Raw genomic sequence first — 15,755 nt, 5'->3', positions numbered from 1 at the left:
AATAAACCCGCCCCCCCCTTTTATTTATACCTCAATTTTCTACCAAAGCAGCGTAATACCTCAGAAAGACTCAGGGCTGGGAGGACTGAAATCCTTGCCCTAACTTTAGGTGACCGCACATCAGGAAAAGTGGACCGTGCATGCCTATGAAAAGACATCCCTCACAAAGGGTACTTCTGCAAGAAGTGGATTTTACTGATTTATTAATTGTCTGCATAGCACTCACTTTAATCTCCTCTGAGGCAGCTTAAATCAACTCCTTGCACGGTGTTCACTGGAGATGGAGAGCAGCTGTCCATCATCCTAAAGGAGTCCTACACATGTCTCCAGAGTCAACTATTGAGGACAAAGATTTTTTAAAACCAACTCTGCCTGGAATTCTTAGCTTTGTATGCTACTGTGGCTTTTATGATCAGAGTCCTCCCAATCTTTCTCATGACAAGTTAGGTTGCAGAGCCCCAAACCCATGAGTTCAGGGAAGTCAGTGTAAGGTTATCTTTACCTGCTGGGCTCCTATACTTCCCTCCTAAACCCACTTCCTTAGCCAGCAGACACAAGCACAGCCATGGGAATTACCTCAAATTTCAGCCCACTTCCTTGCCTGCCTTAGCTTCTTTAGCTCCCTATACACAGTTGTGCAATGGATATTAGGTCTCTATTTGTCATTTCAAGTGATTTTTCAACAGAAGTCTTCTATCCTATGTAATAAAAGGCTAATATGTAAATCGACTGAATGGTGGAACAACCGATCGCTATGATGCGCACTGACCACCAGGGGGCACATGCTCAATGCAGGAGCTGCCCTCTGGTGCTGGTGGTCAGTGCGCTCCCACAAGGGGAGCACCACTCAGCCAGAAGCCGGGTTCACAGCTGATAAGTGCAGTGGTGGTGGCGGGAGTCTCTCCCACCTCCGTGGCAGTGCTAAGGATGTCCAACTGCTGCGGGGAGTGTGCTGAGCCATCAACTGGACATCTCCCAAGGGCTCCCGGACTGCGAGAGGGTAGAGGCTGGGCTAAGGGATACCCCACCACCACCACCCGAGTGCACCAATTTCGTGCACCGGGTCTCTAGTTTATCTATAAACAGTACCTGTGCTCTTTCTGCTGTTATTTCTCTACCCCCCTGCAAGAGTCTTCCAAACTGTGTGGCCAACTGGGTCATTCTCAGGCCAAGTGTCCTGCCCTCCAGCCTGGCCACCTTGCTGGTGTTAAAGAGCCAGGGGCTGAGGGCCTCTGGATGATGACAACCTGTTACTGCATTGGCCTCCTACTCTCTGTGGACCCCCTACACACTGACAGGGGACAAGGGCACACCCATGTGCCCAGCATAGGAGCATGGCCTCATCCAGCTCTCCTGTGCACCCTCAGTCTCACAGTCAACATTTCCTCTCCCCAGACCATTACTCAATGACCTTGAGCTTCTCATTCTCCATATGCCTGCCATGCAAATGCACACGACTGTACCTCAGCTAGGCTTTCCCACTGTCCCCAGTGTCCTTCCTATTGTTCTCTATTCCAGGCCCACCATAAGTGGCATAGCTCTCTGGGAAGTATTCCTTATCTCCAAGACAGGGTGAGTTACCCCTTCCCTGTGTTCCCAGACAGTGTGGGATCTACCTCTCTCATAGCCCTGGTCACAGAGTACTTCGATATTTTTATAGCTCTCTCAGTTTCACGGCAAACTAACTTTTTACATCTTCCTCCAACCAAATCTACAATCTGTTTCACAGTAGGAATTCAAAAAAAAGAATGAGTTAAATAAATGTGCACATGATTCCTCAAACAGAGGTAACCATATGGATCCCAGCACCAGGGTCTGGCCCATACTTATTTATATCTCTCTGAATTAGGGAGGACAGAGCTAGAGAAAATGAGAAAATCAGTACCCATTCGAGAGTAAGAACCGTGGTGTACCTGATAGACCATTATATTAACAGTGTCTTCTTTTTTCTGCTCTGGAGGTCCTTGACTCTGCAATAGATTTCGTACTGTTTCTTCCATCCTGAGAAACAAAAAGATACAGAAATTCTTTAAAGGTTTCCTATTAGCTCGAGTCTATTCCCCTTTAGTAGAAATCAGTCTTCAGTGCATATTTCCCAAGCTGAAACCTGAAAAATTTCCCTTTTCTTCTCTTGCCTTCACGCCCTCTATCAAGAATCTGCCATGAAGTCCTTCAAAGTCACTCTTCAGAAGGTCTCTGGGTTCTTTCTCTTCACCATTCAGGGCCCTGTCTCTGGCCTCCTGGGTCTGTACGCAAGCAAACATCCCCCAGTACCCTTTCACTTTCAATCACCTCCTTTTAACTTGACACAACGTTACCACATTCATCTTCCTGAAATACCACTTTGATTTTTTAAAGTCAATTCTCAAAGTTGACAAATATTACATAAATGCACTTTCCATGATGGTCTTTCTGTGTCAGCACACAGAGACCTACTATATTCTTCTCATCTACTTCCTAGTATTATTTATTATTTAACCATTCCCGACAGAATTTAAATTACTGCAAAACTTTTACTATTTTGAACAATATCTTTATGCATACATCTTAGTACGCATGTGTGAGTTTTTCAATAGTTATATTATGACATATATTTTATGTTATAACCTATTTTGTTTTCAATACCCACCTCCAATGCTCACTCCTACCCCGGCATCACCCAAAAGTAAATAGTGAAACGTACACACCTATTTCCATTTCTAGACATTGTGTCATGCTTGAAATGCACATACTCTTTTGTCTTCTCAAATCCCATCCATCTTTCAAATTCTATCTCCAGTTTCACTTCCTAAGAGACTGTGCCACTGGTCCCCCGTGTCTTTGAATTCTGGTAGCCCTACACTTTAAATCAGCATGCTATCACTTAACTCCCCACTTTAAACGTTCAAATATTTCACATATGCTTGTCTTGTCTTTTGAAGTAAATTAAAGTATTTGGTATAGAACCATGTCATAGTTTCTTATGTGTCTCCCGGAATTATGCATAATGTAGTATTCAGTACACATTATTACATGAATCCTTTATTAATTTACTGAGGTCTGGTGCACGAATTCATGCACCAGTGGGGTCCCTCAGCATGGCCTGCGGGATCAGGCCGAAACCAGCTCTCCAACATCCCCCGAGCGGTCCCAGATTGTGAGAGGGTGTAGGCCAGGCCAAGGGATCCACTGGTGCATGATCGGGACTGGGGGGGGCGGGGAGAGGGAGGTTGGCCAAATGAACAGGGACTGCGGGAGGGCTCCAGGGCTTGTCCGGCCATCTCGCTCAGTCTCGATCAGCCAGACCCCAGAAGCAAGCTCACCTACTGGTCAGAGTGTCTTCCCCCTGGTGGTCAGTGCACGTCATAGCAACTGGTCAACTGGTCAACTGTCTGCCCCTTGATGGTCAGTGCATATCATAGCGAGCCATTGAGCAGTCTTAGCATATCATTAGCATATTATGCTTTGACTGATTGAATGGCCAACAGGCTGACTGAACACTTAGCATGTTAGGCTTTTATTATATAGGATTTTGAAAATATTAAGTACTTACTCTTTGTCAGGCATTCACTATGTGAACTCAAACTGTGTTTAAATGAACTTGTCCTTGGGGGCCATCCATGAGGATCTAGGGACAGAACTCTGAGACCAGGACACCTGAACTATACATGAACCTGTGCTCTCCTGCCCAGAACTTGAGTTGGCTGTCTCTTCCAGTCTCATCCGGAAGCTGTGGCTTGGTGACTCAGAATGATACTTGCCTAAGACAGAGAGCAGGCTGACCCAGCTTCTCTCTCTTGAGCAGGGCTTCCAGGATTGCAAATTAAGGGCTCTAGGAGGCCCACAGATTCCCTGGAGTGGCACGGCCTTTGCAGTAACAAGGCAATGTAGTTCAAAATGTCAAACTTTCTCATAGGTCATATAACTACTGAGCAGCAGAGTGAGGAGAGTGCAGGTGAACTGGCCCAGTCCAAGCCTGGATAACAACTGGGAAGTTCTCCCCTCACAGAGTAGCATCAGGACCAGGTGGGATTTCAATAAGACAAGGACGCTGATCGTGAGCGCCCAGGGAACGACGCGTGACCACACATTTTCACAAACCATCTCTCCACGCGTCCACCTTGGAAAGCAAAATCTGTTTCCTACATTTTCACAAATCTTGTTATTAATAATAGTAACGCAAAGTTAAATAGTACTTTTAACTTGTCAAAGAACTCATCATTCTTCATTATTATGTGTTTAAAAATATCATTATATCTATGCAGTAGATGAGAAAGCTAAGGCAACAGAAAGGTTAAATGGCTTACTCTCAGGATCGTAGTTAGTTAATAGGGGAGTTGGGGTTAAACCATTTTTTCTGACTGTAAAAAGAGCAGCCTCCTTCCAGGAGGCCTTGTTTACATGAAGGGGAATCATTTTATTTACTTTTATTTATTAATTTTAGACAAAGAGAGGGAGAGAGGGAGAGAATAACATCAATTTGTTGTTCTGCTCATTCAGCATTCATTGGTTGATTCTTGTAGTCCCCCTGACTGGGGATCAAACCCACAACTTTGGCATATCGGGGCAACCCTGTAACCAACTGAGTTACCCACTTGGCCAGGGCCTGCAGGAAAATGATGTTAAATAAAAAAGTCTTAACTCCTGATCAGGAGTTATCTTGGCGAACACTTATAGGATGCTGAAGGCAACAATATTGCTTCTGACCTGAGGAGAACTTAATATTGGGTGGAAGAGAAAAATGAAGTTTATGTGGGGGAAAAAATAAGTGGGAAATGTCACAAGTTCTGAAATAAAACCTGATCAGAGCCCATTTCTAATACTCCATGTCATTGTATATGAACAGAAACAATCTCTTGAATGGCAGTAGATTTCCCTGGATGTATGCTAATGCTATCATAAAGAAGAAAAGTAATGATAGCACTGATGACTCGCCCGGTATCGCTCAGTTCCTGTACCACATACCACAGACTGACCTCTGGTTTTCTCAGTATTAGTCTGCCTCCTCCCCACCTTAGCACAGAGGCTAGAATTCCTTCTTGTTTCAATCTTTATCTCATTCATTTATTGACATTTGGCACAAAGGTGGCCCAACAGGTAAAACTCAGTTAAAATGAAAATCTTGCCTTTTAAAAAAATAAAATACAATTTTGTGACCATGCATATCTTGCTGAATTCTCTCTTCTGTACAATTAAATGTTCTATGCACAAATGGCTGGATCAAAAAGGGAAAAAACATCAACACATCTATTCACCTTTCCTCACTATTTCTTGGCTTTGCATTTTAAAAAAAGGAAAATGTGGAGGTGAACAGAAAGTTGTTGAAATAGAATCTCAAGCAGCCTAGACTCACAGTATGACTGTGATTAATTAAATTAATTACAATTAAAGCCAATTACATTTCTAAGCCTCAGCTTGGCGCAGACTGCAGGGACTGATCCCAATACTTGGAAGCAAATTAAGTTGTCTCATCTTTTCATAACCTCTATGAACCTGGTCACAGAGAAAATATTTTGAGCCTGATGAGACGATACCATTATTTATTCCCTGCTGACACATTCTTTCTTTCTTTTTTTAAATTCTCATTTAGTAAAGTCCTCTATTTATTTTCCAGAAAATCAAAGACTGAAACATCATCCATTGTCATCTGAATGCCAATGACATTTTACTTTGTTTTGTTATTTTGATAGCTGAGGTTTATGGTTTGCATCACCAGTCTGCACACAGAATAATTCTACCATCTGCTCCCCAAATGTGACTAAAAATCAGCCTATCAATTTCTTGGTCAGGAGTGCAGAGGGTTTTTTTTTATTCGTTTAAGTTGTTGATTGGTGCAATTTATTGTTAAACGCTAACCTTAAATAATGTCTTCCAGTTGTTGTTTTTTGTTGTTATTTTCCAATTTAAGTCTAAATCCTTCGTTCCCCGAAATACTGGACAAGTAGTTGTTATAACTAAAAATGTATAGGCCAAAATTATACTTAGTGACATGTAATTTCTAATTCATATTAATAAGCTATTTTTAAAGTTGATACCTACACAAGTCAGAAAAAATAAACCAAATTCATATGTAAACAGTATATCTCAGGAAACAGATATAAATGTAACTATATTATTTTATTAAAAATAGATTCATATTTTACAGTACATTTTAATTAGTAAATTCTTATTATAGTTTTCATTTGGGGGAAGCAAAAAGAACCTCAAACATAGTTTTTGCTTAAAAAGGTCACTAACTTAAAGTTAGGAAAATTGGACATTAAATAAGAATGCATTAAAAAAAATTCAAAGCCACACAAGAGCAGGATCAGTGAGGCTCTGCACCAAAATTCTCTCCCGGGGTCCACCTCTGTCAAGTTCATCCTTGCAAAGCACAGGTTCTGGGGTCCTTGTCCCTGGATCTGCATTCTCTCTCTCCACAGAGGGTCTCCCTAGATACCAAAGGAGGATCTTTCTGGAAGTAAATTTTAAAAGACAGTGGTTTCCTGAATCCTTTCAAGGCAGGAAACCACCTAGTAGTATTCATTCAGGGCCTGATAATAACAGATTTCTTTAGAATCAGAGACTATGATTTGGGCCCAGAAGAGCTTGACTCATTCAGTAAGGACAGTGCTATTAGAAAACAGACCCTAGGCTCCAGAGGGAGCATGTAGGCAGCGGCTCTCAATCTGTGGGTTGCGACCCCTTTGGCGGTCGACTGACCCTTTCACAGGGGTCGCCTAAGACCATCCTGCATGTCAGATATTTACATTATGATTCATAACAGTAGCAACATACAGTTATGAAGTAGCAACGAAAATAATTTTATGGTTGGGTCACAACATGAGGAACTGTATTTAAAGGGCCAGAAGGTTGAGAACCACTGATAGAGGAATGTGGACTTCCCCACATCTCTTCCTTCCTCCACAGGCCTAGCCCTCTGTTTTGCGGAATGCCACTCTAGAAAATTATCAGAACATTAGGCTGAAGTGCTCTTTGACTCTTATGATCAAATACTCTGTTTATCATAACTTCATTTTGACAGAAATATAACAAAATAAACACAAAATCAGGAGTCACTTCCCCCAACTCAAACTGGTAATGGATGGGCTATTTCAGCTGAAAGATGAACTGAGTCATATTTTTAAGAAATAGTTTAACAGTTAAATGTTGCCTGGCTGGTGTGGCTCAGTGGTTGAGTGTTGACCCATGAACCAGGAGGTCACAGTTCTATTCCAAGTCAGGGCATATGCTAGATTGTGGGCTCCATCCCCAGTAGGGGGTGTGCATGAGACAGCCGATCAGTGATTCTCTCTCATAATTGATGTTTCTATCTCTCTCTTCCTCTCTCTGAAATCAATAAAAAATATATTTTTTTCAAAAAGAAATAAACATGTTATTTGCTGATTAATGGCATCTATAATAAGAGTAACATGCAAATCAACAGAAAGACCAAACAGCAGAACGACCATCTGGAAGACCTTCCAGACAACCACGTTATGATACACACTGGCGCCAGGCCAGCCAAGGTAGGTGTGATGCGATTGGTTGGGGGTCCCTGCCATTGCCCCATGATCACCCCGCAGAGGGAGGCCTAAACCACCCTCTTCATGGTGATCAATCGCGGAGGCCCAGCAGGTGGGCAGGGCCTCTCAGCTGGTGGCGCTGTGAAGGGTGGGTGGAGGCTCCCTCTGTGGGGAGATCTGGGGGCCCCGCAACCAATCGCCCCACAGAGGGAGGCCCAGGCCACCAGCCAGTGATGCTGTGGTGGGTGTGCGGGGCCAGCCAGTGATTGCCCCATAGAGGGAGGTTCAGGCCAGCCAAGCAATCACACCCCACATCTGTCGCCCACAGAAGGAGTCAACCAGTGGCGGGGGAGGGTCAGTGCTGCACAGATGGCAAGCAATGGCAACAGCTGGGTTGGGGACAGGGCCAGCTGGCAGCAGTTGGGGGAAGGAAAGCCCCAGTAGGCCCTGATCACCAGCCAGGCCTAGGTACCCTACCCGAGAAGTCCCAGATTGTGAGAGGGCACAGGCCAGGCTGAGGGATACTCCCCACCCTGTGCACAAATTTTGTGCACTGGGCCTTCTAGTTAATTAATAATAAAATTAACAATGCAATAAAACAATAAAAGTGCAAGTCATATTCTCCTTTATTCACCTATACTGAGAAGCTTGTTAAGAGCTGCTGTTGGAATTTGCAAATTGTTTTTCCTTTTGTTTCACTGTATTTGACGCCAAATCTTCTCACTTAGAAAAAGTGTGTCATCTTAAGCAAGGGTATACCGTGATCAAACTTCATTTTAAGAACAAAAGAAAGGGACTGGATTTAAAATAGAAGAGGGTAGAGGGGCTTGAATACTATAGAGCCCCTCCTTCACCTTGAGCCTCCTCCCTATAAAAATATGGCATGACATGTCCCCATATGGAGAACAGTTCTCATCCTGTAAGGTCAACAGCCATAATGAGGAGAAGCACACTTCTCATATCTGCTGGGGAAAAGAAAAAGGGTTATAATAAAATATTGGTTCTCTCCCACTGAATGCCTATAAGGGTAAAAAGTTTAGCCAGGCAAGAGTGGCTCAGTGGTTGAGCATCAACCCATGAACCAAGAGGTCTCTGGTCTGATTCCTGGTGAGAGCACATGCCCAGGTTGTGGGCTCCATCCCCAGTAGGGAGCATGCAGAGGGCAACCAATTGATGTTTATCTCTCATTGATGTATCCATCTCTCTATCACTCTCCCTTCCTCTCTCCTAAACATCTATAAAAACATATTTTTAAATATATATTTTTTTATTGATTATAGAGAGGAAGAAAGAGGGAGAGAGAGATAGAAACACCAATGATGAGAGAGAATCATTGATTGGCTGCCTCCTGCATGACCCCCACTGGGGATTGAGCCTGCAACATGGGCATGTGCCCTTGACCAGAGTTGAACCTGGGACCCTTCAGTCCACAGACCGATGCTCTATCCACCAGGCCAAACTGGGTAGGGCAATAAAACATATTTTTTAAAAAATGTTTAAACACACTACAACTGAGATATTCAGAAAAATTATTAATTTATTTTGTACATAGCCAAACTCATCTCTTTGTTGACCCCCTACATGCTAACTAGCATTAACTTTTACCCCAAATCCTATCCTATATAATAAAAGCCTAATGTGCAAATTCACAGAATGGCAGAACAACCAGTGGAATGGCCGGTCGCTATGATGCACACTGACTACCAGGGGGCAGACGCTCAATGCAGGAGCTGCCCCCAGCCTGCAGGCCCCAGGCCAGCCAAGGTGGATGCCAGCGGGGGGCCCCCCAATTGCCCTGCTGTTCACCCTGAGGGGCGATCAGGGCAGCAGCTGCTGCTTGCACCCACTGATGGCATCAGGCCCGCTCGTACCGGCTACTGGTGCCGGCCCCAATCACTATGTACCATCAGCAGGTGTAAGTGGGGCCAGCAGACAGGGGTCTGAGGGCAGTGGCAGGAGGGGTGCAGAGGATGGGCTAGACCAGCCGTGGGCAAACTACGGCCTGCGGGCCAGATCCGGCCCGTTTGAAATGAATAAAACTATTGGAAAAAAAAAGACCGTACCCTTTTATGTAATGATGTTTACTTTGAATTTATATTAGTTCACACAAACACTCCATCCATGCTTTTGTTCCGGCCCTCCGGTCCAGTTTAAGAACCCATTGTGGCCCTCGAGTCAAAAAGTTTGCCCACCCCAGGGCTAGACTAAGTCTAACATTTAGAACTAGAGGCCCAGTGCATGAATTCGTGCACCTTGAAAGGAACTGTGGGCCGCGAGGCTGTGGTGGGCATAGAGGCGGGTCTCGGCCCATCCTCTGCACCCTCACCCAGCCCCTCCTGCCACAGCCCCCAGACCCCTGTCTGCTGGCAGCCCCACTTCTAATGCCATCGCTCCCACATGCTGACAGTGCCAGCCCTGCTATCACCCACCGACGGTGTGGAGCAATTGGGTCTGGCACCAGCAGCCAGTACGAGCGGGGCTGGTGCCATCATTGGTTGTTTTATGAAGACCAAATATTTATCTCTTGGGTGAAAATGTTTAGCCTCTCAGTAGAAGAGCAGTAGACTGCTTCTCTTCCCAAGGTAGTTGCTAAGCATATGCAGATCTGGTTGGGTGGGTCTTTGTAGAGGAGGGAGACATGAGTGTGATATCATTTTACACCTGGACAGTAGTCACTTGTCTCCAGGTTTGTTCCGGCTCTCTTGTCTCTACACCTGTGGGTCCTGAGGCTGTTGCCAGTCTTTGCTCTGCTTGGCCAAAGCTTAGTGGTATGTCCAGCCCTCTGAATGACCTTCACCTTAGCTGTAGTGCCCTGAATCTCAGACACCCCTTCCTCCAAGCATGCTGATCCAGTGTCTGTCTCCAGACATTCGTGTAATGATGGCCTTGTTCTGGCATAGCAGACCCCAAACTAGGCCATTGCCTCTCCTGTCAGCTTCTAACCCCCACAAAATCTGTGGGCAGCCTGGAAAGATAAAACCCAGGGCCTCCCATATGCATGAGCATAGTGGACCACCACGCGGACAAGGCCATGCCCCATTTAATGTGCGGGCATACATGCACAGACGTGGGCCTTTGCTAGAATCTTAAATGAGAACCAATCATATAAACACCCATCTGTCTTCCATGTCACCCACCATCTGAAGTACTGCTTTCACTCTCTGATTCTCCTCATCTGCCCTTCTTCTAGCCACTTCCAGCACCTGAAAAAGGTGCCTTCTCATTTCTTCTCAGATATCAAATCTGACTCCTTTCCAACTCCAATCTCTGAACTAAATCCATTTCTGCCATTTATGATGATGAATTAAAGTATTTTTCCTACACACTGAGAAGGCACTATGATATGGGTCATCTAGACTTGCTTAGCCTTTCATATATTAAAGGAGGAAGAATGACAGAATCTGGGTAATCGTAATGTAAAGTGGTAGCATGTTCACAAGGCCTTGTCTTATTTAATCCTCTTTAGCAGAAGTTGAAGATTTCTTCCCTCATTCTTTTTGAAGTCCTAGGGAAAACAAGCAAAAAGCTCTAGTATTCAGAATGGCAAAACAGAAAATTTAGATTTTAAATATATATATATATATATATATATATATATATATATATATACACACACACACACACACTTTACTTTGTTACACAATCACTCTATGGCAAGCACTGTCTGATTTAATCCTTACAAGTCCACAGAGTGAGTACTATTATCTGCATTTTTAGTTTTATTTATTTACATATTTACTCATTCATTCATTTAAAATGAATAAATTGAGGATATATGAGAATAAAGAACTCATTCAGAGTCATCCTCCTCGTAATGGTGAGAGTTATACTGGAAACAATATTTGACTCCAAAACTCACAATATATTTCTACTGTACTACAACAGCACACAAGCAAACATTTAAACCACGCTAGTGTTTACTTAGCTATAAACCACATTTTCTGCCATATTGTTATCATATGTCAACATCTCGATCACTGGGTGTTTACTTGCAAATGTTTTGTACATGAATTAATCTATTCTCTCAATTAGATTAAGTTTCTTCTAAATCCCAAACAGGGTCACACTCTGTGATATATTTTGACTTCTGTTTACTTTAGTATAGCTTTTATTATAACACAGAGCCCAAATAAATACCTGTTGAAGCACGTAATACTAGCTATTCATGGACAGTGCCTTGGGGCACTCTCCATTCCACCCAAAAGCCACAGATTTGACCTCTTCCTTCCCTAAGGGAGAAGTCCTCTCTCTTGCTTTCTTAACACTCTCAGCTCTTCATCACAGCATTGTAGCACCTTAGTAATGATCTCTAATTCCTTGAGGTCAGTAACTCTGCCTTGATTATTTTACCTCTAGCAATGAAACATAGCTTCTGTCACTGGGTAGGTAGTCAATAAATTATTTTTTCTCTCATTCATTCCCTCGCTCCTTACATTTTCATTTCCCCACAGACCTACATGGTCAGAGAGGAGTGACAAGGGAGAGGTGCCAGCAGACTGGAAGGGCTAAGTCATAGCTGTGACACATCAAGCTAAGATTCCAGGCTCCCAGTCATTAGTAAAACAAACCAAATGTCTCCAGAAATAACTCCTTGCTATTTTTATCACATCAAATATGCAGTACACATGGTTAATCTGCAGCTAATTAACTTCAATGGTTAGCACATTACCCTAATGAGGCCACAGATCTAGATTGAGTCTTCAGCTCAGACACCCTTTACCAAGACAGCCCACTGCTCTACTGCTGCGGGGAGGGAGGACAAGAGAATTATTTTAATGAAGAATAAATTTTGCTTGGCCTCCCATATCATTTGCTTTTAAATTTATTTTTCTCATTCTACTTTCCTCAACAACCCATCTTGCCTCCCCATTTTAATTGTAGTGCAAAACTTCCGTCAAGTTTGGGAGTGAAAAGAAACACTGACAGATGTTCAATTCCAAGAGGAAATTGTTCAGGTAGAAACTTTGCTGGTTTAGAACTGGGTTTTGCCCAACCGCACTAACTGGTTTCCTTAGAAAATGAGAGTTTGCTCACTTAGAAGCTATCACACCTAAGCATGTAAGCAGGGACAATCCCCAGGCTGGCCATGACTTTGCTGTTCTTCACCCAATCACTGCTGATCCTGGTGGCAATAGTCAGGCACAGTAAATCTACAGGGAGGATAACTGGAAGCTGCACTGAACCCGAATGTCACTCTGGATGAATGGCGAAGGGCTGGAATTTCTTATTTCTTTCCTGGATGATATATATTTTTAATTCAGCACAAATTTTGCAAGAATAATACCATTGCCCAGAAACTACGGGGCTCTAATTCACTCATAGGGATGCCACACCATTCATAAACAGATCGAAAGGTGCTAGTCCAATTTGAATTATTGTATTATATTCACTCCAGGGCCATCTGTCTGTGAGGAGAAAGTGACATAAATTTTCTCAGAGGCAGGCTTATGCTGATCCCAAACAGGGAGCTCACTGCACAGAGAGAAGAAGAGTTGGAGAGGCAGGAAGATGCATTCTGACAAGTCCCATTTTCCACGTGGAGTTGAAGGGAATCCCCTGAATGCTACCAAACAAACCACAAGTGTTTTTTGCTCAACAATGGAACACAATAAAATTTCATTTATGGATTCATGTGTTTGGAGAGAGAGAGAGAGAGAGAGAGAGAGAGAGAGAGAGAGAGAGAGAGAGAATACTGTCAGAAAGGAGAGGTATACTTCACTAGCTTTCTGGTTAAGACTCTGAAGGCAGGGTTGGCATTATATCCCAAGAAACTATAAAATGTCTACAGTATGGATTACTTTACTCAATGGATGTAGACTTCTAATGAATGCCACTACTAACTAATATGATTATTAATTTTATTAATCCAAAACTGTTAATTGTTAATATAATCACCCATGAACTAAGATGGCAGCATAGGTGAATTCTGGTACACTCACCTCCCACAACAACATCAAAATTACAACTTAAATACAGAATAACCATCATTTTGAACAGCCTGCAATCTGGCTGAATTTAAGTTCTACAACCAGAGACCTGAAGAAGAAAGTACATCCAGACTGGTAGGAGGGATGGAGGAGCAGAACAGGCTGGTCCAACACCCATGTGCGGCATTTAGTTTTAATCAGGAGGAATATCGCTGGTGTGGAGGCCCACCATGAGGAGCAAGGGGTCTCAGCCCCACACCAGATCCCTCAGCCTAGGGTTCTGGTGCTGTAAATAGAAGTCCCAGCAACTTTTGACTATAAAAACCAGTGGGGACTGTGGCTAAGTGACACGGAGGCTACCAGAGTCCCTGGCAGTTCCTCTTAAAGGGCCAGAACACAAACTTACATAGACTTGCTCCCTCTGAGCTTCAGCACTGGGGAAGTGGCTTTGGAGGATCCAGGAAATATAGGAAGGAACTGGATTTCTGGCATTGAGTCAAGAACTCAGGGTCAGCTTTCTCCCAGAGAGAGGTGCTGATAGGGTCCATTGTTCTTATGCTGAGACCTCCCCTATCAAAGAGCTGATTGGCAGCCATATCTGAGTTTCAATGAGTTTGTCCCACACTATTCACTCTACCCTGTTGATTCCCTGAGACTCCACCCCACCCATTTTGTAGCCCCACCCAAGCTGTTTGCAGCAGCTTTTCCATATGAATGGCCTAACCCAGTGGTCAGCAAACTGCGGCTCGTGAGCCACATGTGGCTCTTTGGACCCTTGAGTGTGGCTCTTCCTAAGCCTTAGGAGTACCCTAATTAAGTTAATAACAATGTATCTACCTATATAGTTTAAGTTTAAAAAATCTGGCTCAAAAAGAAATTTCAATCGTTGTACTGTTGATATTTGGCTCTGTTGACTAATGAGTTTGCCAACCACTGGCCTATCCTACTTCAGGCTTCAGACTTTCCTAAGATATCACAAACACACACCAGCTGACATAAGCATGCCTCAGACCTACCAATAAGAGGACCAAGAGAGCTTGGCCTTGCTTGGACACTTCCAAACCCAACACAAGTAGCAGCCATCTGCAGATCGCTCTGTAACTCCTGCAGGATGGCCCCAGGCAGTGGGTGACCCTGCACATCCCAGGAGGCCCCAGAACTAGTGCACCTAGTGGACAGCTTCAGATTATACCAGATTACAACTTACACATCCACAAGTGACACACTCAAGGGGCAAACTGAGTAGGCAACAAAGCTCCACTGAAATAAGTCATGCTCCATAGTGTGTCTCCTGCACAGCAGCTCTACCACTGTAGTCACAGTTGGTCCTCACAGCCAATTGGCCTCGAGGTCAATATCTGCCTTTAACTCCAAAAGTAATCAAGGCTCAACTACAATAAGACTATGCACACAGCCCACACAGAGGTGCACCTAGAGTGCCCGGCTCTGGTGACTGGGTAGGCTGAGCCACTGGGCCCTACAAGACACCTACTACACAAGGCCATTCTACCAATTCCAGGAGATATAGCAGCTCTACCTAATACATAGAAACAATACATAGGGAAGCAGCGAAATGAGACAAAGAAACATATCAGAAGAAAATCTCCAGAAAAAGAACTAAATGAAATGAAAGAAAGCAAACTACTAGATCCAGAGTTCAAAACAATGGTTATAATGATGCTCAAGTATCTTAATGAGAGCTTCAAGGGACTTAATAAGAGCTTCAGGGGACTTTGTGAGACTCTCGGGGATCTTAGAGAGAATGTCTAAGACAGGGGTCCTCAAACTATGGCCCGTGGGCCACATGCGGCCCGCCAAAAACATTTATCTGGCCCCCCGGGTGTTTTCGCCACCGCTGCCTGTTGCTTAGCAGCCAACTCATCCCGGGCCCGCAGTGCACATGTGTGAAATGTGTGCCGCACTCTCGACTCCCCTCCTTCTCTCTGTCTCTCGACTCCTCCTCTCAGTCTCAGGTGTGATAGGACGAGTCACGAGCTTGCCTGTGCAGAGCCTCCTGCTGCCTAAGGACTGAGGTAAGAACAAGTTAGGGTTTATTTTTTTTTGAAATTAGGAGGTCTATTTTTTTTTTTTATTTTGCATTTAGTAGGGCCTTTTTTTTTTTTTAAGTTAGGAGAGCCTTTGTTTTTGAAGTTAGGAGAGCCTTTTTCCAGAATGAAACATCTGAAATCTCCAACCAGATCTAGACTAACTGATGCACACTTGCATCACTTGTTACGACTAGCAGTGACAAATATGGAACCGGACATTGACCATCTCATTAGCCAAAAGCAGGCCCATAGTTCCCATTGAAATAATGGTAAGTTTGTTGATTTAACTTTACTTG

The 15,755-nt window shown here is 43.8% G+C and overlaps 1 protein-coding gene across 10 annotated transcripts in view; it reads right to left on the bottom strand.

The window, feature by feature from the left end:
- Positions 1 to 15,755, bottom strand: part of NCKAP5 (NCK associated protein 5) — a 941,160-nt gene that overhangs the window by 331,644 nt on the left and 593,761 nt on the right. For all 10 annotated transcript variants that reach the window (XM_059704629.1, XM_059704625.1, XM_059704622.1 and 7 more), the window contains one exon: positions 1,914 to 2,001. In XM_059704629.1, coding sequence (XP_059560612.1) covers positions 1,914 to 2,001 — 88 coding nt within the window. The remainder of the gene's footprint in view (positions 1 to 1,913; positions 2,002 to 15,755) is intronic.

The sequence above is a fragment of the Myotis daubentonii genome, chromosome 7, assembly GCF_963259705.1.
Source record: "Myotis daubentonii chromosome 7, mMyoDau2.1, whole genome shotgun sequence".
NCBI lineage: Eukaryota > Metazoa > Chordata > Mammalia > Chiroptera > Vespertilionidae > Myotis > Myotis daubentonii.
The sequence above is the reverse complement of the archived record's forward strand: the minus strand, read 5'-3'. Positions and strand labels throughout refer to the sequence as shown.